Genomic DNA, 27956 nt, shown 5'->3' with positions numbered 1-27956 from the left:
CCAATATAGATTCATAACTGGCATTGGCTTTTCTTTCGATGATGGTCTGTATGTATCTTGTTTTCTCTTGTTGGCAAGCCTCTACGGGGCTCGTAGCAAACCAAAACTCCGTCACCGTCGCGCACGTTAAGTCCAATTGTTACGAGATAAAATATATCAAAAATGCGCAAACGGCCCGATAAGAACCACATCATGGCCAAATTCTCCCAATACATCACGCTTCTTCGATGTTGATTAACCCATGGTAGCCCAGCGAAGACCATGTTAGAGATTACTGATCATATTGCAGATAGAGCTGCTAGGAGGAAGTAAAGGACAATATTACTGCGTAAACTTAACCCGAATCGTTCCGCAAAACTAGCGACCTCGCATACGCTAGCTATTGATCTAAACCTGGAGAATTTAGCGATACTAGGCCGTAAGCGGTGGGTTTGTAATTTGAGGTTGTGGCTTGCACAGGGGTTCAAGACTCTTTCTATCACAACCGAATCCTTACGGTCGCGACGACTACAGATAACGATATATAAGTACCCACACTAGATGCATAGGCCATATCACTAATCAGAGAAGGTCCATTGATGTCCACCCGGATAAAGGCAAACACCAAGTGAAGTATCACTGGATGTCCAAATTATGCTCACTCGAACTTAGGTAGACGACTATAACAGCTCTATATACAAGATGCAAATATATGCACTTATAAGATGGCTTGGTCAAACAGTTGTTAATGGTGTTCATTTGGACTGCTTGTTCTATAATATGGTGACATATTCTTGGTTACCTGCTCCGACCTACCTATCAACATAAACCAGCCCGGAACGTCGCATTTTCTTGCAACTAAACCATTAAGTATAATTCAAAAGTTTAATTATAGAGTTATCTTATTAATAATGCCATAGGATTACGTATCCTATCATGATAATAAACTATGTTCTGGCATCCTAGCCGAACACATCCTTGCCTAAGCCTTCGCTTCGCGACTATCAATTACTATACTCCGCCTTCGCGTAAAATTCTACGGATATTCCGGATTGGGAACATCCCAACTAAGAGCAGTTAGCAAAAGCCACCCCTGATGTATTGCAAATGAGGTGATGTGGTGTCAGCACATGAATGCTAAGACTAAAGTTTCTTAATGCTTACATTGGAAGCAGCTCCGCTCCATCTAGATTTCTTGGCATATAGTTCTCTATGGTGGATAATATTTCACATACCTGCTTTGGTAAAACCCCATCGAAAGTTATTCGTGGGATGATTTTAGTGTTGAAACTATCCAATAGTGGCCACGGAAATTAATAATAGTATACCTGTAGCCTAGTTTGTAAACACAACTGAGTCTTGGCAGAGCATCACGAAAAATACAGAGTCTTGTTGATAGTTGTCGAATATGTGGTTGCCTGAAAGCGAAATTTTATTTTATGTAAGTAAAATTGCTCACCTGACACACATTGACATATGATCCGACGGATTGCATGGGTCAAGGAAGGTTCTCCTGCCGTGTTGCGTCCTCCAGATACAAACTGCAAAAGTTTTAGTTCAGTTTATTGTTGGGGTAGAGGATCTAGAACTTTTGGAAGAATTCCAGGAAGTTGATGAACTATCTGTATTCAGAAGGTGAGACGACGGTGTTGATGATAGGGACGGACGATACATGTATGTAGCAAAAGAAAATATATAAGAAGGCGAAATCCTCACCAGATGAAGGAAGTAAAAAGTGCATCAAGCAATCTAGCCCTCGCAACAACAGAACAACCTCCAATTGCACTTTTGCCAATTTCCTAACTCCAAATTTCATCTCATCTTCTAAGTCAAACAACTCAATCACCACCTCTCAGTCAACATGAAGGTCTCAGCAGCTATTGCTCTCCTTTCACTGGGCTACCTCCAGGGTGCCAACGCCATCTGCAACTCGGGCGAGGTTGGCATCGGCCGCAAGCAAACCTACCAATGGCAAGGCACAAACAATGTTTTGGTCAGCGACCATTGGGTTATTGCTGCCAACAACTGTGGTGATATTGGTCTCAGCGACAAGCAATTCAAAGGCGACCCTTGCAGCGCTGGCGAAGCTTACGGCACGGGCAATGGAGTCAACCAGTGTGGTTCCGACGGCACGCCTGGCTTCGTATGGACTAAGGGTGGCAACTTCCACAACTGTTATAGAGTTGATCAGTCCTGTGCTACCGGTCCTTTCCTGTATGAACCGATTAAGTGGTGCTGCCAGCGCTGGTGAACGAACTCGGACACTACAACAAATTGTTACGAGCCGACTACTATGGAAATAACAACTGCGGATTAAAGGGGGACCGGACTAATCAGAAGCGAATTATTAGATTATTGATATAATCCAATAATTCAAATCTGGACTATCAGGATCTTGCAATAATCTAGTCATATTCACTTCTCTCAGTCGTTTAGATATTTTAAATAGACAGTCATTACCAAAGTCTTCAATTATCTTTAGTGTCAATTGCCGATGTATTACGTGACAACTAAACCAGTGATATATAGGTACCAACAGATGAATTACTGGCAATCCCAGATAAGAAGTACAGCTAATATAGTTACGACCTTAAACCAACCAAGGGACATAGTACGTGCTGCGGGAAAAATACGGATAAGACGTGCAGCCAATAGGATGAGTTGCTAGTGTAACCTTGGGCCTATTTTCGAAGACATTGATTTTATGGCGGCTAAATGTCACATACAGCCCGTGTAGTAGATTTGTTTTCCGTGATTAGCGCTTATCACCCATGGCTTTGCGTTTCCTACTTGGCCCTGGTTTTTAGCGAGGGCTCCTTTTCCGTCAGACCGGGATGAGAAGGCGTAGAGATGCTTGTCGAGATGTAATACTGTAGCCTAGTACATGAACGGCGGATGTGGGAATGGTAGGGCTATTACTACCTAGTATTCAACAGTTCAACAGACGCAAGGGAGAATTCATTCGAGATCTTCCATATCTTAAAGCCGCGGGTGATCAAGCGACTAGTGTTATGTCCTCGGCCGAGGATACAGCCACGCAGGGCTGTGGATGCCAGAGAATACTTGGAAGAGCATCAAATTGAAGTCACGAGTACTCCGTATACGCTGGTATATAAGGGGAACTTTGTACATTGGTAATGTACATAGGTAATGTACATGTAGGCACGAGAATCAGCAGCAAGAGGCATGTCAAACAGACAAACAGCACGTGGAGGAAGTGCTAGAATCCTGATGGCAGCACGCCCAAGCCCACTGCAGTTACAGCGCCTGCTGAGCCCAACGTACCTTGCCTGTAATTGATGGATTGATGGCTGCAACCTCCGCGCCAGTACCGCAACCCCGTTATGGATAGAACCCGAAATACCGCTACCCCACGCTTGAGGCGCCAACTCATCGTCGCCGTCATCCCGGCGCATCAACAGGGGGTTTGTTGGCGATCATACATGTACTCGTACGTGTAGTAGCAGTTCCCGGCGAATTCCGATTCGTCTCCCTGGCTGGATGGAATTCCACATCTTGAGTCCCGGTCATTGATGGCATCCCTGGCCGTTTTCTCAAAGCGTCTCAAATACATGTACTCTTTCTATTCTTCATCTAATTCATCTTAATCTTCCTCCCCTTCACTCTGAGATTCAGAGTCGAGGCGCGGCTGCAAATTGCCCAAAGACACGATGGAATTGCTTGGGCTCTGTCTCACGACTCATTTCGTCTCCATCGCTTAAGAGAAATCTTCGCTTCTCTCACACTTTTCGTGCTCCAAAGGAGGTTTTCCCGCTGATGCATGTGCCGATGCCGTCGGTGAAAGGCCGCTGTCGACTTGGTCTGCCGTTTGAGAGTTAAATACAGGTACCTGGAGGAGCCGACGCGGCTTGACTCTATTCCTCGGCAAAGCCGCATCTATATTATCATTGTTGTTATTTGTACCATGGATGTAGATGCAATCGAAGGTGTCGTTGGCTTGGATTTAAGGCATTCATTAAAGTCATTGACGTGATGGAGCCGACAGCACACGTCGCTGACTGAATGGAGCATTCTCCACTACTTTATACGTGGTGCAACCTCACGGCAACGATCTTCTAATTATTCACAAATCACTTCTCAAGCTTATTAAAACCCCAAATTGGGTTTATTCAAAATGGATAATTGCACTTTATACTCCGTGGGGTCATTTCCTTATATACCTGAACACGTCCACGTCCCTTGGCGGCACCATCTCATCCTTGAATCTATCTCGTATTATACGGTGCGTCTCACTTGGTGATTTTCATGCTATTTGCAGCACTGAAGCCTGACTATGACATCAATATCGAGCCCTCTAGCACGCGATATGAACTATTTTGTCCTCTCTGCAGCGAATCCAGCCGCCATTCATCTTCTATCGGAAATCCAGTCCAAATCATCACCACCGACCCTGCAAAGCGGTGAGGAGACAATTGGCTATCGCATATCCATCCCTTCTCACAGCTCGCACCAGGACGAAGTTTGCTTCAAATGGAGGATTGGTGCCGGCCCGTCGCCAGCCATCGCCAAGATGGGAGATATTTTTGTCCCCGAGATTCTTCTCTGCCCGCAAGACGCATCGCAAACGCCCAGCTCCAAAGCTGTCCGTGCGTACATCAAGCACATTTATGCCGTTATTTTTCTTCACCCGCAGTCAGGAGCCCTGGTCCTCAGATCACGGTCTACCAAACCCATCATCTACGAGCAAGGTGACATGAACGATCAGGATGTGGAAATATGTGGGGGGCCAGACAGCAAGGCCAAGTCTTGCGTTCTGCGGCGAAGAAAAAACTACCTTCAATTTGGTCCATATCGCTTCCTTCTCGAATACACCGTCAGCCATCAAGATCGAGGCAGATTCAGCAAAACAATCGACCGATCTCTTCATCACCGCCACCATAAGCTCTTCAGCTTCATTCCTAGCACAGATCCGGAAACACTCTGGAACGTATGGCTGCATCGTAAAATACCAAATTCATCATCACTGCAGTCTGGAGTTCACATTTACACGGGGCAGCCAGTCGCAGTAAAGACACTGCACAATAAAATCCGAGGCAGAAGATACATGATTGATCAGATTAAGCTTGCTTCTCGGTACAGGGACAAACCAGATAACGGTATCCTTGGCATAATCGACGTTTGGTGCGAGCACTGGATATCTCCTCCATGCGTGTTGAAGCCGAGTAGTGCAGTCACCCATTGCCGAAATACATATTTTTCCATGCCTCTAGCTGAGCAAAATTTTCTCCACAAGCGTTGGAGAAAGCTAGATACTAACACTCATCTCAAGTATTTATACCATACTTTGTGCGGATTGGCCGAGCTCCATGGCAGAGGAATTGTTCACGGAAATATTCAGCCGCAAGCGTTACTGGTATGTGAGCAACGGGCTTTTATATCTCTATCCATGCAACGGTCAGAGACATACGACGCAAGCATTTGGGTTGCACCAGAGGTCTGGTTAGACAAGTACCGGGAATTAGATGAAACAAAACTTGACATCTGGGGACTTGCTATTTCATGGCTCTTTACCTGTTTAAGACCACCGCCCGACCTTGCGGTCTCACGACACTCCTATAAACATCTCCAGACGACTTTAAAGTCTCGCAAGGACAAGGGCCGTATACCAGAGCCGCTATATGACCTTTTACAGGAAATGCTGGCCTGGGATCCTTGCAATCGCCCAAGTGCGATAGAAGCTCTTAACCACAAGGCATGGCTGCCAGTCTTACCACGTATAGCTCGGAGAGCAAAAGGATCCAGAACACGAAAGGCACTGCAGGCAGTGCAATAAAGAAAAGATAAGAGAGCTAAGAATCTCTAATGTAATTATATACTTTGTACTTATTTTCCAGGATATATGGGGACAAACGGTTCATACAATGATTTTAAATATGCCTATAGACCATCAGAATACAAGTCATTCAAGATATATATTCCCGAACCAGACACTGCCTTCTGTGGAAGCGTAGCAGTCTCCCATTGCCTTGAGGCCAGTTCATGCGCCACCGAAGGTCCATCACTGATAAGTTCAATCAATGGAACGTCATCATTTCCCAATATAAGCATATTGATGGATGTCAGTTCAGAGCTGAGGCAGTCAAAAGGATCAACACATTCCTCGTCTGCGCGGCTGTGTCCAGGTAACTCGGTTCAACTCAGTCGAGTTAACGATATTATATAAGATATTCCATTACAATTAAACTGATCAAAGTTGAACCACATCAAGACCGTGACGGGGAGTGCACATATCAACGTTGCCCAGGACATGTAAATCAGGTCTCATGATTGCGTATTTGGTGATAGTGTAATAATACAGGTAGTTACCCGGTAGATACAGCCTCTTCTCGAAATAACATGGAGCCCGGGATTCCGTATGTTGTACCAAATATCTAAATTATCTCAACTATTTATGAGGTTTATTTTATGATACAACTGACTCGTCACATGTATTCCAATGTGTTCATTTGGTGCATGAGTTTCTCATCACCTTTCTTTTTATTCCTAGTACAATCTTGAAGTCGTAAAGCTGCCCTTTAGCTCACGATGGGCTCCATGAGCGTGTAATTTATTAAAAGCCAATTTGTTAATTTACAGTAGGTTTCAAGGGAATTTCAATCACTCATCATTAATTTTTTACCGGAAGGACGCATTAGATAATGAAGATGAATGACTTCAATTAGTGTCGCATGTTCATCTATCAAGTTCAATATAGCATGTTGCACGAAGAGATTGCTGCGAGAAACCATGATACTATTAGTCAAAAAAAAAAAAAAAAAAAAGGAAAGAAAATTGCATGATCAGACTTTAAAATGTCTTATTTTTATTACTTGCTTCATCTCCTTTATTATTTTCTTCTATTTTAATTAGACCTCAGCCTTTCATTCTATCATCTTCATGAGGCACGAGTCTGCTTCCAAGATGCAGAAGCGGGTACGTACCGCCACGCTAGCTCCGATTTAGGCCTCAGGCAACACCATGGAATTGTGCCAGTCCAAAAACTTCCAGATCATCGAGACCACCCGCATTGCGACAAAAACGGCCAATTATCCCACGATGCCTCCCCGAATACCGTTTTCCAGCGCTTCGCTGTGCTGCAGAGCGGCTCTCAGCACTCCCGCGACCTCATTGACCGCCTGTCTCGCCCGGCTCACCCTCCAGCAAGCCCGCAATGCCTCGATCCTAGGCAGCTTGGCCAACAACCCCGGCGCTGTGCAGAAGAAGAAGAGAGTTGGTCGCGGTCCCTCTTCAGGCCATGGAAAGACTTCCGGACGAGGTCACAAGGGTCAGGGACAGCACGGCAAGGTGAAGCCCTGGTTCCAGGGTGGTCAGACGCCGTTGATTGTGAAGCACGGCAGAAAGGGCTTCGACAACTTGTGAGTCGCTGGAAGATGGCGGGGCAGCTGTTTCTGCACCCCGCCGCATGTCGAGATGCAAAGCAATGCTAACTACTATCAGCCGAGCCCCTAAGATCTCCGAAGTGAACCTGGACCAGATCCAGAACTGGATCGACCAAGGCCGACTCGACCCCACGAAACAAATCACGCCAAAGGAGCTGATCGAAAGCAAGCTGATTGGCAGCGTCAAGGATGGCGTAAAGATCCTCTCTAGAGGTGGCGAGAGCCTCAAGCAGCCCATCAACGTCATGGTTTCAAGGGTCTCAGCAGGAGCAATCACCGCCATCGAAGCCGCCGGAGGCAAGGTCCTCACCAGATACTACACGAAACTGGCCATTCAGCGACTCTTGACAGGCGAGTCAGTCAATACAGACAAGCCCCTACCCGTCGGCCCAGAGCACGTAGAGGCAATCCTAGCAGAGGCGAGAAAAGGCCCATTCCGATACAGACTGCCCGACCCTACGAGCCGTGCCGACATCGAGTACTACCGAGACCCAGCGCATAGAGGATACCTGAGCCACCAGATCGCTCCAGGCCAGTCGCCCAGTTTGTACTTTAAGGTGCCTGGTGTGCAGAAGGTGAAGAGCGTGGTGAAGACGGACAAGAAGAAGGCGGAGGAGACGCTGTGGTAAGGGGATGGCATGTCATGATGTGGTGCATAGATGGGGCGGCGTGTATAAAAAAAAAGAAGTTGGACAGAGGATGATGGAATATGAAATGTACAATATATGATGATTCAAAGTATCAATATTCATCAACTAGGTGCAATTAGAATCCCTAAATAACCTACACTGATACAGACCATAGACATTGGCCATGTTCTTGTCTTGTCACCTTGCTATGAACAGAAATTCCAACGTCTAATGCCAAAACTTGCATTTTTTTTATCCCCAGATATAGCACTATTATCGCCGTCGCTTATCTGCTCCACCAACGCCCGGCAAAGCACTGACAATAACGGTGTCATCGCCTCCATGCATGTAATCAGGGAGTCTCTGACATGTGCTAGTCAAGCTCAGCGTCTCACCGTCTCGCCCGCCTGTCCTACAGCAGTAATTGCTTCTATCCTTCTTCCTTTCTTCTCTTATTATTCTTTAATTTTTGCCTGATTTATTCTCATCATCGACGGCCAATCTATCATTTTCTACCTAATCCATTCCATCTACAGCAACCCCCCAATGCCAAGTGTCTTACAGGCTATTCAGCGCCTAGCCAACAGGAATCGCCGCTGAGCGCACAGTGACTGCCTTAGCTCCAGCCTCCTAGCGCCGCCATTACGAGTTCGACAACCGCTAGGCCGACTTGATACTGCGACTGACAACCAACCTCGCCTCCTCCAGACTCTTCGCATCAACCCCGCGGCCACAACCGATTCTCGCCTCTCTCTCGTCGTCTCTGCGTCGTGTTTCTCTTGTCCTGCTTCATCACGTGTCGAGCAAGAGATCCAGCGAGTCGATAACCGGCTCCCGGCCACCGCAGCATGTCACTCTTTGGGGATGAGCCCACCGACAATGGGCCAGCTTTGGGCTCGTCGCCTCGTCGCGGAGGAGCCAGATCAAGCGGTCTTTTCGACGACGAGCCAGCGTCCGGCCGCAATTCGTCCAGCCTCTTTGACGACGGCAGCGGCGCCTCGTCGCCCTGGGACATGCCCACGCCGCGCAAGCAGCAGAGCCGAGCCGAGCTGATCCGCAACCTGCTGCCGGCCTCGGACGTGCCCGAGAGCTATATCGAGACATTCGATGCCGTGGTGCGCGAGGACGGCCACGACGGCCAGGTCACAGCTTCAGGCATTGCCAAGCTGTTTGCTGTGGCCCGGCTCGACGCCGATTCCCAGGCGCGCATCATGTCGCTCGTGGCTCCAGGAGGATCCGACGTTTCGTTGTCGCGCAACGAGTTCAACGTGGTTCTAGCTCTCATTGGCTTGGCGCAAGAAGGCGACATCATCAGCCTTGACGGAGTGGATGAGCGGCGAAAAAGTGAGTCAACACCTATTGATACGCATTTCCCATTTGGTCTTTTCTCTACCTGGTTGGGGGCCGTCGAGTGAGACGCGAATGCACCGTATGTCGACTGGACTGTTCCGATACGTGCGCTTTCTCGACTTCGCTCCCGGCTCTGAATCAGTCGCAATCACGCTTCAAGCGAAGAAGGGACCAATTAGTTGTCGCCATCTGATTCGATGCAAATCTACAATGACCCTGTTTCCTTGAAACGGGTTTTTAATTCTTGGTGCTGGAGCAGCTGTCTAATGTTTCATCATCTCGTTTAGACATCCCTCGACCCAAGCTGCCTGGACTGACCGCCGAACCGATTATGCCTCCTCTTGCTGAGCTTGCCGCAAAACCGCCTCAGGTCCCGTCCAAGCATGAGCCCGAGCCCGAGCACTACAACCCCGAGCCTCAACCCCAGCCACAGCCTCAGCTTTACCCAGAACCTCAGCCTGAGCCTGAGCATTCACAGCCCCCTGCAAGCATCCTAAGCAGATCGACCATGGTTGACCCCGACGACGATCCGTGGAACACGCCGGATATGCACAAGGGCCATGCTCATGCTCACCAAAACGGACCGGAGCATCACGATCCCCCCATCAATGGACACAACCACGGCTTCAACCAGGATGTTCCTCCATCGTTTGAGCCGCGCCCCACGAACCATTACAGTGCTCCGCCAGAGCCAATTCGCCCTTCAAATCGTCCACGACAAATCTCGAGCAGCTCTTTGTCCGGTCAAGGTGGATGGGGAGCTGGATTCTACGGCAGCTCGCCCGCTGGGGGCGGCTTCACCGATGTAGCCCAACCGCAACCTCAGGCGCCCATCCCCAACATCTTTGGAGCGGACGGCGCTGGTCAGATTGGAGTTATCGCCCCGCCTCCCGCTGCTGCTCCGTCCCGGAGCTTGGGCGGCCGCGTCGGAAACAGCGCGGAGGAAATCGTCGTTGTCACTCTAATGCCCGGCAAGGAGGGTATATTCATGTTCCAGCACCACAACTATGAAGTTACTAGCCAGAGGCGTGGGAGCAAGGTTGTTCGACGGTATAGCGACTTTGTCTGGCTGTTAGACTGCCTGCACAAGAGGTATCCGTTCAGGATGCTGCCATTGTTGCCGCCCAAACGGGTAGCCGTGAATGGAAACCACCTATCCAACGACGGCGCCTTTATCGAAAAAAGACGACGAGGTTTGGGTAGGTTCCTAAATGCCATTGTACGGCACCCAGTATTGAGCCTGGAGCAGCTAGTCATTATGTTCTTGACTGTCCCTACAGTAAGTCATGCAATAACCATTTCGCTACAATGAGGGGGAAGGTGTTCTAACACAGATGCAGGAACTTGCCGTGTGGCGGAAGCAAGCAACTATCTCTGTTCAAGATGAATTCACGGATCGAGCACTCCCCCCTGGCCTGGAAGATTCGCTGCCGCCAACTCTTGAGGACCTCTTTATTCGTACACGCAACGGAGTTCGCCGATCTGCCGAGCTATACATCAACTCGTGCAACATCATGGACCGTCTCGTCAAGCGAACAGAGGGCGTTGCCGCTGATCATGCGCGGGTTGCTCTGTCGCTCATTTCGCTCACCGAAGTCTCTGCGGATACCTATGCTACCGACACGAGCGAGATTCCGCTGCTCAACGACGGCTTGACGGCCATGAGCAAGCATCTACGGACCTGCCAAAGCTTACTCGAAGACGAGAGCCGAGGCTGGGATGAGGGTGTGCTGGAGGATTTGAAGCGGCAGCGTGATGCCCTGGTTAGCCTTCGCGAGCTGTTTGACCGAAGGGAGCGACTGGACAAGGACAACATTCCATACTTGGAGAGGAGAATACAGGCCAACGAGACTAAGCTGGCCAACCTGCGATCCAAGCCAGAGGGCCTGGTCAAGCCGGGTGAGATTGAAAAGGTGGCAGAATCCATTATCAAGGTGCGTTGATTTTCATGCTCATTTATTTAACAGCCGAATGCTAATGCTTGAGAAACAGGACAAGGAGTCTATCGTGCAGCAGCACAACCGCTCCATCTTTGTCAAGGAATGTCTGCGAGACGAGCTCATCGCCTTCCAGTCGACGCAATACCATGTCAGCAGGTGGAATCAGGACTGGGCTGGCGAGCGCGTCAAGTATGCGGAGATGCTGGCCGACAATTGGCGGCGCCTGTTGGATGCTCTAGAGGGCATGCCGCTGGGTGATTAAACTTAATAGATGTGGTTTGGGAGACGGAGACGAGCAACGAGTGTATATACGTGTTCATGCATGATGTAGGATAATGAGAGGGGGGGCAGCGATGCAAAGGTTCATGTCGGAGTGATTGAGCGGTTTCAAGAATGCAGCAGTCGAGGCACGATACCCTTGATTTCTTTTTTTCAATATTTTTCTGCCTGTTGTTTTGCTCTTTTTGTCATATACGAGTTCGAAGACCAGATTGGTTTTTCTCCTTGCATTGAGATGGGAGCGATATGGAGAGACTTGATTCATAATAGCACAAGGGGTCAAAATAAGCTGCGAGAGCTTGTTCAATGAAGGGTTATCGATGCAGATGCCTCGACAACAGATGACAAATGGCGATTTGACGGTCAGTTTCTTCGGGAGATTACGTGGTTATATAGAGATCCAAGTCTGTGATGATGCTGCTTGAAGATGATGACATACCTTTCCCTACAACACTCAACACTCAAACACATGAAACATCAAGAGATGGCCGTCATCTTGCTTCAGCATACATCACATCAAGGCAGAGTGCACCATTACGATTTATCATTGTATTCATTCCATCATGAGAGAATCGACAAATGGCATCTTCACCATCCGTCCGTCACAGCTCCGTGGCTCGCATCTCCCACCAGTCGAGCATACTTTGCCAACACTCCTCTCTTGACCGGCAGCTCAGGCGGTGTCCACTTCTTCCTTCTGTCCTCCATCTCCTCGTCTGAAATAGCAACATCGATTCTGTTGGTGACGGCGTCAATCGTCACCTCGTCTCCGTCCTTGACCAGCGCAATCGGTCCTCCCACCGCCGCTTCAGGAACAACGTGGCCTACGATGAATCCGTGAGAAGCACCGCTATACCGACCATCCGTCACGAGCGCAACATTGCTCAATCCCGCACCCATGATAATAGCCGAGGCCCGCAGCTGCTCCGGCATGCCCGGTCCGCCCTTGGGTCCTTCGTACCGCACAATGAGTACCAGGTTGCCGTCCTCGCGGCGGATCTGGCCCGCAATCAGCGCAGCGTCGAGCTCGTGCTCTTTGTTGAAGACGCGGGCCTTTCCGGTGAACGAGAGGCCCTCCTTGCCGGTGATTTTAGCGACGGCGCCGCCAGGGGCAAAGTTGCCCTTGAGAATGCGGATGTGGCCGCTGGACTTGATGGGGTCTTCCAGGGGGCGGATGATTTGCTGGCCGGGGTCGAGAGAAGGCCAGTCGGCGACGTTCTCGGCGAGCGTCTTGCCGGTGACGGTCATGATGGATCCGTCGATGAGGCCCTTTGCGATAAGCATCTTGAGTACTGAGGGAGTACCGCCAACCTTGTACAAGTCCTCCATGAGGTACTTTCCGCTAGGTGCAATATCAGCCAAGAAAGGTGTGCGGTCGCTGGTGCGCTGGATGTCGTCGATGGTCAGGGGCACGTCGGCCGTGTTTGCCATGGCCAGGAAGTGCAGCACGCCGTTTGTCGAGCCACCCAGAATCATGGTCAGCACAAGGGCGTTTTCAAAGGCAGCACGGGTCATGAGATCGCGTGGGCGGATATCCTTCTCCATGGTAACCTTGATGACTTCCGCGGCACGCTCGCACTCACGCGACTTCTCAGGCGAAACGGCAGGATATGAGGATGAGCCGGGCAGGGTCAGGCCCATGGCTTCAATGGCCGTGGCCATGGTGTTGGCAGTGTACATGCCGCCACAGGCTCCAGCTCCAGGACAAGCGTGACGCTCAATATCGTCCATGACGTCCGAGCTGGTGCGTCCAGGGGCATCGGGGTTGGTCTTGGCCTTGAGGGAGCCGTAGTGGTAGGCACCGGAAGCCTCGTAGCAGCTGGAGATGTTGATCTGCCTCTCCAGTAGGTTGGAGTGGCCCTTGCGAATGGTTCCTCCATAGATCATGATGAACGGCCTGTTGTGGCGCGCAGCAGCCATGACGACACCGGGCATATTCTTATCACATCCCGGAATCGAGATATTCGCATCGTGGTGCTGGGCACAGGTGACAGATTCGATAGAGTCGGCAATAATCTCACGGGTCTGAAGGGAGAATCGCATGCCTAAAGAGAGAGAGAGTAAAGCGGAAGTGTTAGAATGCGCATCTTTTATGCTTGTTGATGAGAACTAACCGTCGCCGCCCATGGTGATGGCGTCAGAGACACCGACGGTGTTGAACTGCCAGCCGAGCATGCCCTGCTTTTCGACAGCTCGCTTGACGATTTGGCCGAATTCGAGCACTGCGGTTACGTATGAGTTGGATTATTTCATCTTTGGCGACGCCCAATGTGCGATCGATCATCTCGTCACTTACAATGTGTGCTATACAGCCCAGTTAGCTCTCACGCCCACCAGAATCAAGAATCTTTTTATAAGAGCCCTCTCGCAACATACTTGCATGGATTTCCCTCCCACCAAACACTCGCAATGCCCACCTGCGGCGCCGTCTTCATCGTCTCCTTATCCGGCACACCTGCGCCGTACAGCATGGCCTTTTTTTTTGCAGCCGCATCAGTCCACGCTCTGAGATTTGCCGTCCTCATTTCAAAGATATATCTGCCCGTACCTGTGCTCCAGGAAAGTCATGGTCCTTGGTAATCCGTCGCGACCAGCGATTCAACGCACCCCCCGGAGGAAGACACGGGAACTGGAGGTAGTCCGAGGAGGACTTGGGATCGAATGCCGGCTCGGCGCTGCTTGAAGCTTGTGACGCCATTGTTCAATTGTTGCTGTGGCTTTTAGTTAATGACACTCTCGTATGAGCTTCGCTAGAAAAGAAAAAAAAAGAACATGCGGGAGCTTAGCTCTTATACGAAAGGCTTTTGGGAGAAGCAAAGAGACGAAGCAACAGCTCATTTTCTTCCCCCACCGAGGAAGCTCAATGCTTAGCATCATTGAGTGTCCCCAGTAGCTCCGGCTGCCGTGGAGCGATTCCGGAGGGCCCAGACTAAGCTTGTTTGCCCCTCATCTCCATTCAAGTTTGAGGCGGCCAGAGACGGCTGTGGCCGGAGGTGGCAGTATGTGGTGAAGGTGTAACGAGCATCACGGACGTACACAAGAGAGTGAGACAAAAGAGAGACTCAACCACTTACCAATTCAACTCTCGATTCATCAATCTCACAGACCTACAGCTATACACATCCCAAAAACAGAAAACAGAAAACCAAAATACCATCCAACTCTCCTTCTTTCTCCCCTCCCATCTCCATCTCCAGCTCCCCGGCTCCACTCCACCTCCGCACCCCCTCCGTCATCGTTGCCAAATTCCCAGTCTATATTTCTGCCCTACTCAAACTCAGCCTAATATGCCCATCCCAATTTATTCTCCTCAGGGACCCTTTTTTGCGGGGAGCCTCCGGCCGTCGAATAGCGTCGCTGGTTTTACTCACCCACGTGTGTTTACGTACGCAAATGGCGGCCGGTACTTAGAGACTGTATGCAGCTTCTGCGAGGCCGGTAGGTATTTTATTGGACGGGTACTTGTTCTGCCGACGATGGGGGTTATACGAGGTGCCAAGAGCGATTGGAGAATATCTATCATTGATCAGACGAATAACTCTACTGTTTTTTGGTTTTATTTCACAATGGAGATGCTCGAGTCAGTTGATTTTTTTTTTTTAATTCAGGCTGATAACCAATTGGTAACTTTCCCAATGCGCTATTGACAGTCGTACGCTGCCAGGTACATGGACCCTATTATATCCTCCTCAAAATCACCATCACTTCAAACTCTCCCTCGTTTCACCATCCAAGCAAACCAGAACCCCCAAAGAAGGGAAAGAAGAAAAACATGGAGCACATCCTGCAAAGTGACAAAACATGTGCCCCGTTTCAGAACGCCCACTAAACAAATCTAATGTATGCTAAAAGCCATCATCTCCAAACTAGAGAGAAGGGTATTTGAAAAAAGTCAAAAGGGGCAGAATTTGGTCTGTTCCACACCGAAATCCGCTATTCCTACGCCAAGGAATAAAAAAAGCCCAACACCAAACATATTTTCCTAATAAAGCAAGTCTACAAAAGAAAAAAGGTATGTATTTCTAGCCTTCACCACTGACCAGGAGGAGTAACGGGAGCATTCGTCCCCAGAATAGACGCGATGCTCGTCCTATCTGAGTTGCTGTCCCGCCTCAACTCGGCTTTGGGACTGGTTGCGGGTGTGGGAGGCATAGCAGACTGTGATCGTTGGTTGAGCTTCCACGCCGTCTCCAACATGTCGGGCGACGCGTTCAGGCCGTAATCTCTGGCCACTGCATCCCAAAAAGTAGCACGGTGAGTGTTATATATGGCATGGAGACGAGAAACGTCAACCCGTGCAGGTGGCTGCGTCGCGGTGGACGGCAGAGAGAAACCTCCATGCATTTCATGATGATGTTGAGGGGCCTGAGGATGAAGCTCCAGATAGACCAGGTCCTCGCGGTATCGGGGTACAGACTGTGAAGTCGGATCAGGCATGGCCGCAGGCTTGGGCAAGATGATAGGTAGTGTGGGGAACGCCCAGTTGTCGACGATGCTGGGGAGCTGGACTGAGCTGCCAGATGATGAAGAGCTGTAGCTCTCGGCTCTCCTGTGCATCGAGACGTGTTCACTCGGCAGCTGGGAAGCCGGGGGGAGAACCGGAGGAGCAGTCGAAAGGAGGCCCGGGGTGGCCATCTCAGGAGAGGACTCCGATATGGACTCCTTTCGTCGACCGGTGGTGATTTGATGGTAGTGCAGGCGACATGCGAGCTCCGTCTTATTAAGGTGCACAGCGATTTGCTTGTAAGGCACCTTCTGGAGGCGAGTCTCGACGAGGTAATGCTCCTAGTGACGTACTCATATCAGTCTCTTATTCTCATTCCATCACCATCAACTCATAGTCCTTGACCTACCTCGGCCTCACTCCATGCACGTCCTCCGCCAGTGTGGGTTGCCTTCCGATTCTTGGTTACACCCTGTCCAAGTCGTTGGGCACCGCCGTTCTTGGTGATGTAACCGGGCCCCGTCATTATGTATATCGGTGTGTGGTGTCTTTTGGGTATCTTTCTTTTCGTATTATATCCACGATGCTTATTAAGGCGCTTTGGTATATCAGGCCGCTGTTTGATGAATGACACGCTCGAATGAATTTTTTCAGATTCCGCTATGCAAAGATGAGGTGGTGGAATATGAGAGTGAGATGAGCGTCGTCAAATACAGCCAAACCAGTTGGGGGGTGAGTCAAGTGAGCCAGCCACAAGAGAATAAAACAGGATTATTAAAATAAGGAGGAGAAGAAGAAGAGGAAGAAAAAAACTGGGGAGGGAAAAACACGACGATCCAAACGTAGAAAGACAACAGGCATATACTCCAAAAGAAAAGGAAAGTTCAGAGCCGGGAAACGCATGGGAAGTGAGCAAGTATTAAAACATGCTCATCTCATCTCACTCAACACATACTAACTTGCGCACTACTACGACGGGCTGCATCTAGCATGGCCCGTTAGCCTTCTTTGTGTCCCCACGAAACTCGATATCCATTATCTGGGCGCCAGGGGTCCCCCCCTGGCCCGGCTTCTGAGATCTCAGGTCTATCCTGTGACACTTTCGTAACAGATTTCGACATAAGCATAAGGTTCTGGCCTTGTTGTTTCTCATGCGGCCCCGTCAGGACGGCACCAAGAAACACATTTCAAACATTTATGCAGTCTCGTCTAGTGCGAGAGCTAGTGAGTTTTTGCTTGTTTGAGACTCATCGTGTCCAATTTGTGGGGTGGCGCCTGTCGATTGACTCGTAGGGATGTTGGCTGCGATTATGCAGGAATGAAGTGAATGACAGCTTGGCTCGATTGCCGCATCGACAAGCTTTCTGATCTTTCGTCTTCTTTTCTTCTTTGGTGTCTCTATCCTGGGGCGTGAAAAGTCAGATTCCCACACATCTGTATAAACTCACTCCAAAATGCCCTCGTGATCAAACCCTACCTCTACACTCTTATCAACAAACTGGAGTCGCTGGTCTGCCTCTTAGGCCCCCAATGGCTGGCCACCCGAGCCAATCACACAACGGCGAGTATTTCATTCTCCGCATCGCAAGCGATCATGATGCAAGGAGCAGAGGCGTCGCCGTTTGAAGCCTGTTTCCATTCTTGAAACAAGGAGGCTGTTGTTCTCGTCCAGCTAAGCGACGCCCGAAAAGCCAATGGGTCCTGCCCCTTGTCCAGTGATGGACCCGCGGGTTAATATGGGTATGGGAAAAAGCAAGACAAAGACAAAAGGCGGATGAAATTCTCCGTCTAGGCTGAGGCTGGATTGGCAATTATGGAACCCAAGAAAGCAAATTCCCCATGTTGCACAATTTTCGTAGAGTAAAAAGAAAAAAGAAAAAGAAAGATAGAAAAAAAGAAAAAGCTGAAGCCGCAGTGTAAGTGGCTTGTTGGCAGAAGCATATCGCAACTCACTCCCACCTCTCGTAAACACAACCATCACAAGACACCAAAACACACGCCGAAAACAACACAACCCATTAGAAAAAGACGAAACGAAACGAACAAACACGGAGCCTCTCAGTCTTCGGATGTCGTCCTGTTCCGGTAGCCGCCATGCCTCAGTTGAGCGGCCGGCATCATGCAGCCGCGTTTCAACCCTGCGCTCGAAACACGCTAAAGGCGACTGGCGAAACCCTCGCATGAAAAGCCTCTCTGTCGCCGTTCTTCTTTTCGTTTCACGCCACTCGCTGTTGTTTTTCTATCTTGGAGGCGCCATGGCATTGAGGAAGGGTCAAGGACAAAAAGTCAAAAGATGGGCAGAAACGAGGGTGAAAACACACTTGGGGGCAGCCACTCAGACGGAGTGCCGTCGTCCCGGCGCAGGAGTGACGCTGTGGCATGGCATGGCGAGAAGAAGGATGTCTGAGGGAATAAAACAACACAATATTATACTCGTGCTCATATGCTCGCTCACACATCTCACATGCGGTTATCAGGCGGGTCGGCGTTGAGCCGTGCCTCCAAAGCACAGGCATGTATGTGCTGCTGCTGCTGCCGATGCTTGCATGCCCGTACTATGTATCAAGGCTTGTCGATGCAGTATTTTCCACCTTGATGTCTGTCTGTCTGTCTTGTCTGTCCCGCCTGTTCCTCGTCTCTCGTGAGACCTGCTGCGCTGTGCGTCAATGGCCAGACAAATCCAGCCCAAAGCGGGCACCGTCGGGAGACGCTCATTTCAATTCATCCCAATCTCAGCGCCTCCCTAGGGATTCTCCGGTTTGCTGCCGAAGCATTTGCCCGGTAATCGTATGACATGCCGTTCGATCGGAGGGGAAAATTAAAGAATTATTAAAAGTTATTTTCCTCTGGCTGGGTATGATAAGGCATTGGCAGGCAATGCCCAATCACATAATGACCCTTGGCTTTTCTTTTTTTCCTCTCTCTCTCTCTTTGTTTTTCCTTGTTTCGGCCGCATGATGCACCATTTTGGCTCATATTGCATGACGACTCTGGATTTGCATGTGGACGGACAGCCAAGAAAGCCTCCCTCTAAATAAGACACACACTCCCCATTGAGTCTACGCCACTTTGCTGGCAAAAATAGCATCATCCAGTACTTGTACAAACAAAAGTACAATCCTGATCAGATAGGGACATTCCGGCAAAGTACCCGATTAATTGATAGGGACACGGATTGCTTGTAAACCGCCCGTGAGGAGGCTACATACAACACGTCCCCTATCGCGGCGCCCTCAATGTGATATATCACACATGTCTGCTGTCATTTTAGCCTTTTGCCGCGTCGACGTCGCCTAACGGCAGCTCCTTTGCTCACATTGTGATTTGATTTGATGTACGAACATGTGAGCATCTGCATGTCTTTCATTAAATGTCCATTGCCGGGTAATTGCAGGTGTGCTTTGGTATATTGGCACCGTGCAAGGCGCAGATTGGGTGCTACCACCGCATACCTGTAGAGCAAAAATGACTCGGCGACCGTGGCTGTGCGATTCCTGCCACCTCCGAATAGGGTATTCCGTAGATGGATTGATTGCATCAATGAGCCATCTCGTCATCTCATCTCATCCCTTGTCTTGTGCATGCGCGTGCCTTAATATAGAGCACGAGTAAGAGGAGATGGGCACTGGACGCAGCCAATTTCTGTGGCTGGCTACCCTGCAGTGATCACCGAGGACAAAGAGAAAACGGCAGCTCGTATCCTGCTCCAGCTTCTGTTGGGCCTATCTTGCAATCCAATGCCGCCCGTAACGGCAGCTGAGGCGAGCTGCCCGGGTAAATTGACCCCAACAGTGATATCCTACAGCCTACAGGTGCTTGTCAGTGTGTGTAAGTATGGGTAAGAGTAAGCCTGGTGGCAAGAAAGAGATGAAATGCGACTGCACACACCGCCCCCCTACACACATTGACTCTGTACTCGTACACATGCTCGTCCATGGCAATAAATCGGAGGTTGGGGACTCACCCCAGCAAGCAAGCAAGCATCCAGGTACTCGTACAGTATCAAGCAAAAGCGGTTGCTGAGTGATACGGGACGAGCTTCTGTCGTTGAAAAGACTAGAGCGAATCGGATTATATTCCAATGCAACAGTGGCCACATTAACTGCCAAAAGCTGGCATCCTCCACAGGTACAATGATCCAAAGTCACCCAGGCCATCAAAGAGGTCCCAGACGCTGGATCTGGACAAGCCATGTAATGTACAGTACAATGTGGAGCCGCGATGCGATGCGGCCCTAGCCTCGAAGCTCAGCAAAAGTATCGAGTACTTGATGGCGAGGTACGGACGGTATTTTGGTCGACATACATTGTGTACATGATGCTTGCACATGTGCCATGGCATGGCGATTTGCAGTTCGCGCGAGGGAGGCTGCAGGGGGGGTCTTCTGGAAGGACGGGAGCACAAGGCGCATGGTTTGCTGGTGATGTGGTTTCTGTTGTTGCGAGCTGTGATTCCGTGCGACTGACGCTGCCATATGCTGTGCTGGGCGTCGACAAGAGGCAGGCTGTGCTCGCTCGACGAGGGTGGCGGATTCTTTCCTTTCTCTCCGTTTCCTTTTTCTCCTCGTCGTTACCTCTCTCTTGTTCCGGGTTCCCCAGAGAACGGCGTATCACCAGCCAGCCAGCCAGTGCGCTGCTCGCCGCTTGTTGACGCATGGCATGGCATGGCCAGGCATTTCTCGCATGGCCAGGCTCTCTCAGGCCGCTACGAAGCTCACACACACACTCACACACACGCACACATGTCATGGCGCATCCCCGCTTTTCCCGGGCCTGTCTGAGATGAGATTCGTGTTCTTCGACAGGGAATGCCTTGGCCGTCTAAGCGAGCGGTGGGAATAGGCAATACCTGCCAAGCTGTGTCTGTGGCTGCAAGTAGAGTTAGCACCGGAAAGGCGAAATGACCATGAGCGAGAGAGAGATTGGCGTTGGCGATCCGCGCCGCGGGTTGCGTCATCCGCGAGAGCAGCAAAAGAAGCTTGACAGAAGACGCAGATGAAGGGGAGTGTGGTTTTCGTGCCTGTCCATCGCTGCCGAATACGAAGCCATGATCAGCGTTGGGCTGAGCCTTTGGGCCACTTTTGCAGTGCGAGTAGCTTTTCGCAGCGCCAATTGAACCTGCTCAGGATGCAAGAGTGGCTGGAATAGGCAGTATCCGTACTGCAGATGCAGATGCAGACGCAGACACAGAGAATTGATCGCTGATTGATTGATGGCTGATGTGCTCTCGACTTGTTTCTGCTACTGCAAGGCAATCAGGTTAGCAGCTGTTGGTGCTACCGCCAGCGCAGCGACGAGACCCGAGGCGATGCGTTGCGATGCGCTGCGATTCGACACGATCGGGATACTCTGGTGGCAGGTACCGCATACCTGCTCAAGCTGCTGCACCTGCCCGCCTGGCGAGCTTGTCCTCCCGGCCAGGCCTTGTACCCCCGTTGCACCCACGAACGCCTCCAGCGGGTGCAAGTACCTGTACCTGTGCCTGTGCTCGCGCTGCTGGCCCGTCCATTGGCCCGCAGCCAAGGCACGGCGAAATGAGTGGCTGGTGCAGGAAGGCGCGCGGGCAATCGGAAGGGCCAACGCGAGGCCCTTTCGGGGCGCTGATTGGCTGCGAGCGGAGCCCCAGCAGTTCCCAGCCGGTGTCTCTGTCTTCATTTCTTTTATCGGAAGCTGCTCACCGGAGGGTACGTACATGTACATGTACTAATGCAAGTGCTGTATCAGTGGCGGTACCGGTACGTGGTTGAGCCCGGAGCTCCGTCCATGATTTTCTTCTTCTTTTTTCTTCTTCTTCTTTTTTTCTTTTTCCCAGTGCCTGTTCCAGTTTATGCCCGTCTATTGATGCCTGTATCTGTGTCTGTATCTGTATCTGTATCTGTACCTCTTATCAGGTACACGACAGCTCGTACCGGAGCAATCTCTCCCAAGAGCCACAATCGTCCTGCGGAAGCCACGGTAACGGTACGAGCAGCTGCCTGAAGGATCCATGGGAAGAACCGGCAGGGCAAAAGGTTCATGTCATGTTCCCTCGGAGCCTTGCTGCGCTGCGTTGCGTGTACACGCCTGAGGTAGTGGTACTAGCCCCGCTAGCGCTGGCCCGTGCGCCGCTCGACCTGCTGCGGACTCCCGAGCACACGGTGCGACGACTGCAGGACGCTCGAAACCGGACACTATGCGCTGTGCAACACCACGGCATGCATCGCACAGTGCAGCGCTGCGTCGCGAACCCGCGGCTCACACGGCCACGCCCCTCTGCGCCCCCGGCCGTGATGGCGCCACCCAGGCGGCGGTATCAGTACTCGGCCCAGCCTCCAACTTTGCCCGCGCCGCAAAGTATCACCAACCTCGCCATCCTCAAGCCTCATCAACACACGCCCCCCACCCCCCCTCTGAGTGTGCGCCGCCCCACTCTTCCTGCCGCCAAGCTTTTCCCGTGCCCTCGTCACTGATCCTGGCCGCTTGCCTCCCTCCCAGGTCGCGCAACTTCTCTCTCCCCTTCCCCCCTTCCCCCAAAAAGACCCAGCCAGGCCAAAACATCTACCTCGTCCCCCAGAAAAAAAAAAAAAAACCGAGTTACCTGGGCTCCAAGTACTCACATCAACCTTCCACCCCCGAAGCGCTGGCGACTCGGCCTGGCCATTTCCATCGCAAGCTTCTGCAACGGTGCTCCACTGGCCCTTCAGCTTTCAGCTTCATCCAGCTGCAGACTGCCGACCACGCAACGCAACCTGAACGCATCGCATCGCCGCGCAGCGCATCGCCTCGCATCGTGTGCCCCGAGTAACGAGTACGTGCTGCGTGTCTGCGTGCCGTCTCGCGCCCCAGCAAAAAACACTGCGCTGCCCCGACACGCTACTCCAACGCATCCCGTACACGCTACTCGTCTGTCCTCATCCGCTCAACCACTCGCAGCTCACCCTGGCCGATCCGCGTCCTCTCAGACTCTCCGGAGTACCGCCCAGTACCACTGCATCAGTCGCCCTGCGCCAACCAGCCTTCGTACGTGCTTCCGCTTTGCTGCTTTGCTGCCTTTGCTGCTTCTCACCCGCTCTTCTCATTTGCCCGCCTCGCAACAACTTGACTCAGTCGGGCCAAGCCAAGCTTCCAAGCAAGCTACCCAAACACGGCTGAGCCTTGTCAGCAGCACCTGGGTCTGCTCTGCTCTGCTCTGCTCTGCTCTGCTTTACTCTGCGCTGCCGCTGCAACTCGCTTCGTCCGTTATTCCCAACCCAATTAATCCCTCTTGCTCTCAATTCGCCGTCCGCACCCGTCACAATAGTAACCCAAGCCCACCGTCGCCTCGGCTTCGGATCTGCCCCCCTAGCCAACGCTTTTTCCCTCCCCACCACCACTGCCACAGGCAACTTACCACTGTTTTACACAATCCCATCAGTCCACCAACCCACGCGCGTCAAGTCTCGGCTTGGCTAAATTTTTTATTTTATTTTTTTTTATTTTTTTTCTTTGTAACAATTTTTTTTTTTCTTACCCTCACCTCTTATTAGGAGGCTCTTCAACCACCCCCCCAAAACGCAACCCACGGCCTTTTCGGTGCCACTGCGGTTCAAGTACTTGTTGATCCAAGTGGTCTTGCACTACTTTGCCGAATTGTGCAACCTGACCCTTTCGGCCCCCAGCTTTGCTCCTTTGGTTGACCAAGGAAAAAAAAGCCGAGCCAGACTTGTTCCAGTCGGATGCACTTTAGGCAACATTGACCTACATTACCTCGCCCGTAAGGACATTCTCTTCCTCTCCCCCCCCTTGCTCCCTTTCGCCGGCATCCTCACCTTGTGCCCTCGCAACGTCTATCCGCTTGTCCAAGACCTCGTCGGGGATGCTTGTGTGTTCCCATTGTTGATGCTGCTGCGCCGGATTCGAGCCTCGAGCTGCGTCGCGTCGTTCCGTTGCAGCCATTGTTGGAAGCCTGACCCTACGCGTGAGCTGCGCGTAAGCTCTCTTTGAGCAAACAACCCCTCTCTTTATTTTTTTTTCACCCCCTTCTATTTTTTCTGTTATTTTTTTTCTTTTTTTTTTCTTGTCCCTTTCCGGTTGCTGTGCTGCAAGTCGACAGCCTTGCCGGCTCCTGGACGCGCCGCGTGCAACAGGGCTTGAAGGGAAAAAGAAAGAAAAACGCGCGGCTCCTCTCTTGCTACATCTTGAAATTCTCTGATTCTACCGACAAGCTTATAAAAAAGAGACACGAGATCGATACTGACCTTATTTGCGTGCGCTATCTTCAGATCATGCAGCAGTGGCAAGTCGGCCCCGTGCCGGACTACGTCTACTCCAACTCCCCCCACCCGTCCAACGACATGCAGTAAGTACTCGATCTCCTTGTTCCTGGTACATCGTCTTTCCACCATCTACACCAGGGCCTCTGTTGTCCGTCGCCTTGTGCCTCCAGCCATCACCGGCCATGTATTCAATGTATTGCTCTTGATTTTCCTGCCTCTTTCTTATTTTTACACCTCTACCCCGTCATGGCATCACCGGCTGGTAGACAAACGAACGCTGTATCACCGTCTGCCTCCTGTTGATACCTTCTATAACTTCGCCCGCTGTGCCTGGCGAAACCATGGCCCTCTCTCCCTCTCCCCGCTTCCCACCCCCGGCCCCATCTAGAGGGAGCCCTTTCCTATACCATGCATAGTTCCATGCCATGCCATGATGATTCCCCTCCCCCGCCAGCGAGTCTGCTAACCGGGGTGCCTCGAACAGTAACCATCCTTACCCGGCCGATATGGCTCGTCGTAACGAGCGTATGGAGTTTCCCTACGGCACTCAGCCTAACATGGCGGCCCAGCAGCAACACCACCCAACTCCAGTCCAGCCGCCCATGAACGTATCGCAGCAGCCACCAAATGGCCCTCCGTCCCAGCAGCAGACACCGACTCAGCCCGCGGCCCAGCCGCCCAGCGCCCGTTCACGGAAGCGGCCGGCCCAGAACGCTGCGCCCTCACCCGCCACGGCCGCCGCTCCACCTCCCGTTGCCCCGGTCCAGGGCCAGCCTCCTGCGCCAACGCCTCCCGCTCCTCAGGCCGCTCCTCCTTCGCAGCCTCAGCCGGCGACGAGTGAAGACGCAAACTCGGCCAACGCCGCCTCGGGCCCTCCTACCAAGAAGAGCAGGACCAACACGCCCTGGACTCCCCAGGAGGAGCTGCGGTTGAAGCAGATGCGAGACGCCGGAAACAGCTGGGCTGAGATTGCTAAGGTATGTAGCAAATCCCGACGACGACGACGACGACGACGACGATGAGAGAGGCGTCTCTGGCCCTTGAGATTTCACCTCTCGTCTTTGATTTGGCTTGCCAGAAAGAAGAAGTGCTAATTGAGATGCACATAGACCTTCCCAACACGGACAGAAGGATCCGTGAAGAAGCACTGGTACAAGGATATGCACTATGCCGAGTTTGCGGAGGATGAAGTAAGTAGCCTATCCACTGTCAACGTCGATGCCTCATTGATTGATCAGTCTGTTCAGAGTCAGGCACTGTTGAATGCTATCAAAGAATACGAGAACAACAAGTGGAAGGTCATTGGCCAGAAGGTGGGAAAGCCAGCAAAGGTATGACGGCTCTTGTCCCCTTGTCTCCCACTTGGATTTCATGCCAATCGTGTGCTAACTTGGTGTAGGCCTGTGAACAATACGCGAAAGAGCATTTCCCAGGTATGCTTACAGTCTTTGGCCGGTAGGGGTTAACCGCAACGATCGAGGTCCCGCTAACTCGTATATAGATCTCTTTGGCAACCCCAAGGGGAGATGAACTCGACGTGATTGCTCGGCGGCGCCCCAGCCTGATGACTGCTCCTGATAGGACCTCTCGACGACTGTAATCCATCTATCTAGATGTCGTCTTGTCTTTTTAGGATTCAGGCCTCGGGGCCGCTGTGGAGAGGAATGGGACCAGCTGTCTTTGTTTACTTATTTCGGTCTTTTTTTTTTTATTGTCGCAAGGCTTCCAGTTTAATAACTCCAGATGCAGATCTCTGAAAAAGCAAGGAACAGTAAGGAGTACGGCCAGGGTTTCCGCTACTTCGTTAAATGGCAAAACTTGGCTTTTGTCATTACTTACTCTTTTGTCTTTTTGTCCCCCCTCCCCACCTTATTTAGTCTTCCGTTCTTCTCTTCTTTTTCTTTTGCCGGTCTTAGAGAGAGAGATGCGTGTATGTCGTTCTGCGTTTGCTGGGTGGGAAATGAATCACTGGACGGTCTTTGCTGGCGTTGGTGGCGGATTGTAGTCCTCTTGGTCTTGCCTGTGCTCGTTTGAGGGGACACGAACCGTGGCCTGCCACCGTTTGACTAATATTTTTTTTTCTTATTCTATGTCTTGATTTCCTTTTTCCTTTTTCTTCTCTCTACTTTCAACGATACCTACGGGGGTGGTGGAGAGAAGAGGTTCAGCTGGTTGGGTTTTGTTGAGGACTTGCTGGGAGAGGCTGCGGAATCAACGTTGATGGGTTTCCTCAGGCTCAGTTTGTCCTGGAGGCGTGGAAGTGCTGGAGGAGTTCAACTGCCCCTGGCCTAGAGCCGGGGATGCAAAAGACTGTCGCTGATAAGAGGCATAGCTATACCCGAATAACACATGTTCCCCCTCCCCTTTTCCCTCCCCTCTCCCATTCCTAGTTTTTGTACGAAGTACCTCTTTTTAATATGAAATTCGCTTCGTTTTGCAGCTGATTCCTGATGTCTTGCAACGAGTGATGATGTATTGCCCACAAGAAGTGCCTAATATAGAGAACATCAGGGAGATGACTAGGTACTAATAGTAGTACAAGTACTCGATACCTTGATGATGGAGCCGTGAGGTGTACCTGGGGAGCCCCATCTGGATTGTACAGCTACTAGGGGAGACGCCTGCTGGAAGTACAGTGTTAGTGGCCTCACTTGTCCCAGTTTGGCGATGCAACTTGTATAGAAAAACACCTATGTTTTAGTAGTCTGGCTGGTATGCATCCGTAGTTGCAGGGCCGGTACCCCGGAGCTGGGTACCGGGTAGTGCGGCGCCACAGATGCTGGCATTGTTCCATTCATGTACAGTATCCTGACCAGGCCAAGTATCGTCAGTGTCGGGACGACTACCTCCTACCTACTTAGGATGAGATGCTACGCTGGCCCAGGGCAGAGAGGCGGTGTGAAGGCGAATGAATAAAATAAAATCAAATACATTAGGTATGTGCAATATGTGCGGTGCCTTAGCACCTTGTGTTATGCTGGTTACAGCACACCGTTGTTAGTATCCAGGCAGCAGACGAGAGGTTACACACGTCACGCCAGCGTCTGTCCTCACCGTCCCTGCTCCAGGGCGAGACGCAAGATTGGCGTGTGTACCACGGCGATACCTACGCGGCGAGAACTGGATGAAAAAAACCGACCGGCCCTTGAGGCGTTTCAGATCGGAATCATGGCCGGCCCTTGCCGCTTCAGCCCTACCGACGGCCCCAGGCAAGATCAAGTGACGGGACCTGGTCGATGTAGGGATACATGGGATGGCTTCGAGAAGGCGACGATACTTGGGCGAGGTATCGTGTACGAGGAGGGACCTGAGCGGTACGTACTGTACTCGCACACGCCGGTGCCAAGGTCAGCGCTAGCAGGAGTCGAAACAGCGCTGTCAAGAGCCTGATGGTTCATGCTCGGGCCCCACAGCTTGGGCTGGTGTAGGTACCTACAGGCGCTACCTACAGGCGCTACTACCTAACCTACAGGCGCTACCTACAGGTACTGTACTTGGCTCGTGCCAGGCTAGGGGGAGTTTTTTCCACCTCCGTTGTACATACAGAATGTACATTAGTACTTAGGGGACTGGAGCTTGGGGCGATAAGATAAGGCGTGGGAATTTTTTTCTTTTTTTCTTTTCTAGAGCGATAAGACACGATAAAGCAGCAGCATCACTGCGTTTTGCCTCGACCAACCTGTTTACACCTATTCAACACTC

The 27956-nt window shown here is 51.2% G+C and overlaps 7 protein-coding genes across 7 annotated transcripts; 5 read left to right on the top strand and 2 right to left on the bottom strand.

Moving 5' to 3' along the window:
- Positions 1–1840: 1840 nt before the first annotated feature.
- Positions 1841–2230, top strand: TRIVIDRAFT_69117 (uncharacterized protein; the record flags this gene model as incomplete). Its single annotated transcript, XM_014099358.1, has 1 exon — positions 1841–2230. The coding sequence occupies one exon, from the start codon at positions 1841–1843 to the stop codon at positions 2228–2230; it is 390 nt and encodes a 129-aa protein (XP_013954833.1).
- A 2076-nt stretch (positions 2231–4306) lies between these two features.
- TRIVIDRAFT_48963 (uncharacterized protein) lies at positions 4307–5773 on the top strand (the record flags this gene model as incomplete). The annotated part of the gene is made up of 1 exon (XM_014099309.1): positions 4307–5773. The coding sequence occupies one exon, from the start codon at positions 4307–4309 to the stop codon at positions 5771–5773; it is 1467 nt and encodes a 488-aa protein (XP_013954784.1).
- Positions 5774–7032: 1259 nt separating this feature from the next.
- TRIVIDRAFT_112634 (uncharacterized protein) lies at positions 7033–11560 on the top strand (the record flags this gene model as incomplete). Its single annotated transcript, XM_014099308.2, has 8 exons — positions 7033–7355; positions 7438–7954; positions 8177–8289; positions 8629–8778; positions 8856–9352; positions 9646–10637; positions 10699–11292; positions 11351–11560. Coding segments are annotated over 8 exons (3396 nt in total), but the record flags the coding sequence as incomplete, so codon positions are not given.
- Positions 11561–12113: 553 nt separating this feature from the next.
- On the bottom strand, positions 12114–14679 carry TRIVIDRAFT_77616 (uncharacterized protein; the record flags this gene model as incomplete). The annotated part of the gene is made up of 6 exons (XM_014099307.1): positions 12114–13622; positions 13692–13799; positions 13874–13881; positions 13954–14051; positions 14126–14288; positions 14652–14679. 5 exons carry the CDS (start codon positions 14273–14275, stop codon positions 12166–12168), a joined length of 1821 nt encoding a protein of 606 aa, XP_013954782.1.
- Positions 14680–15606: 927 nt separating this feature from the next.
- TRIVIDRAFT_49181 (uncharacterized protein) lies at positions 15607–16547 on the bottom strand (the record flags this gene model as incomplete). The annotated part of the gene is made up of 2 exons (XM_014099306.1): positions 15607–16362; positions 16431–16547. 2 exons carry the CDS (start codon positions 16545–16547, stop codon positions 15607–15609), a joined length of 873 nt encoding a protein of 290 aa, XP_013954781.1.
- A 4685-nt stretch (positions 16548–21232) lies between these two features.
- Positions 21233–22469, top strand: TRIVIDRAFT_69111 (uncharacterized protein; the record flags this gene model as incomplete). Its single annotated transcript, XM_014099305.1, has 3 exons — positions 21233–21704; positions 21745–21755; positions 21912–22469. The coding sequence occupies 3 exons, from the start codon at positions 21233–21235 to the stop codon at positions 22467–22469; spliced, it is 1041 nt and encodes a 346-aa protein (XP_013954780.1).
- A 1111-nt stretch (positions 22470–23580) lies between these two features.
- TRIVIDRAFT_216351 (uncharacterized protein) lies at positions 23581–26486 on the top strand (the record flags this gene model as incomplete). Its single annotated transcript, XM_014099304.1, has 7 exons — positions 23581–23752; positions 24261–24337; positions 24739–25231; positions 25364–25444; positions 25502–25585; positions 25654–25687; positions 25756–26486. The coding sequence occupies 6 exons, from the start codon at positions 24264–24266 to the stop codon at positions 25782–25784; spliced, it is 795 nt and encodes a 264-aa protein (XP_013954779.1).
- Positions 26487–27956: the final 1470 nt, after the last annotated feature.

The sequence above is a fragment of the Trichoderma virens genome, assembly GCF_000170995.1.
Source record: "Trichoderma virens Gv29-8 chromosome Unknown TRIVIscaffold_79, whole genome shotgun sequence".
NCBI classification, from domain to species: Eukaryota; Fungi; Ascomycota; class Sordariomycetes; order Hypocreales; family Hypocreaceae; genus Trichoderma; species Trichoderma virens.
Note: the sequence above shows the minus strand (reverse complement) of the source record. Positions and strands in the feature narration are given on the sequence as shown.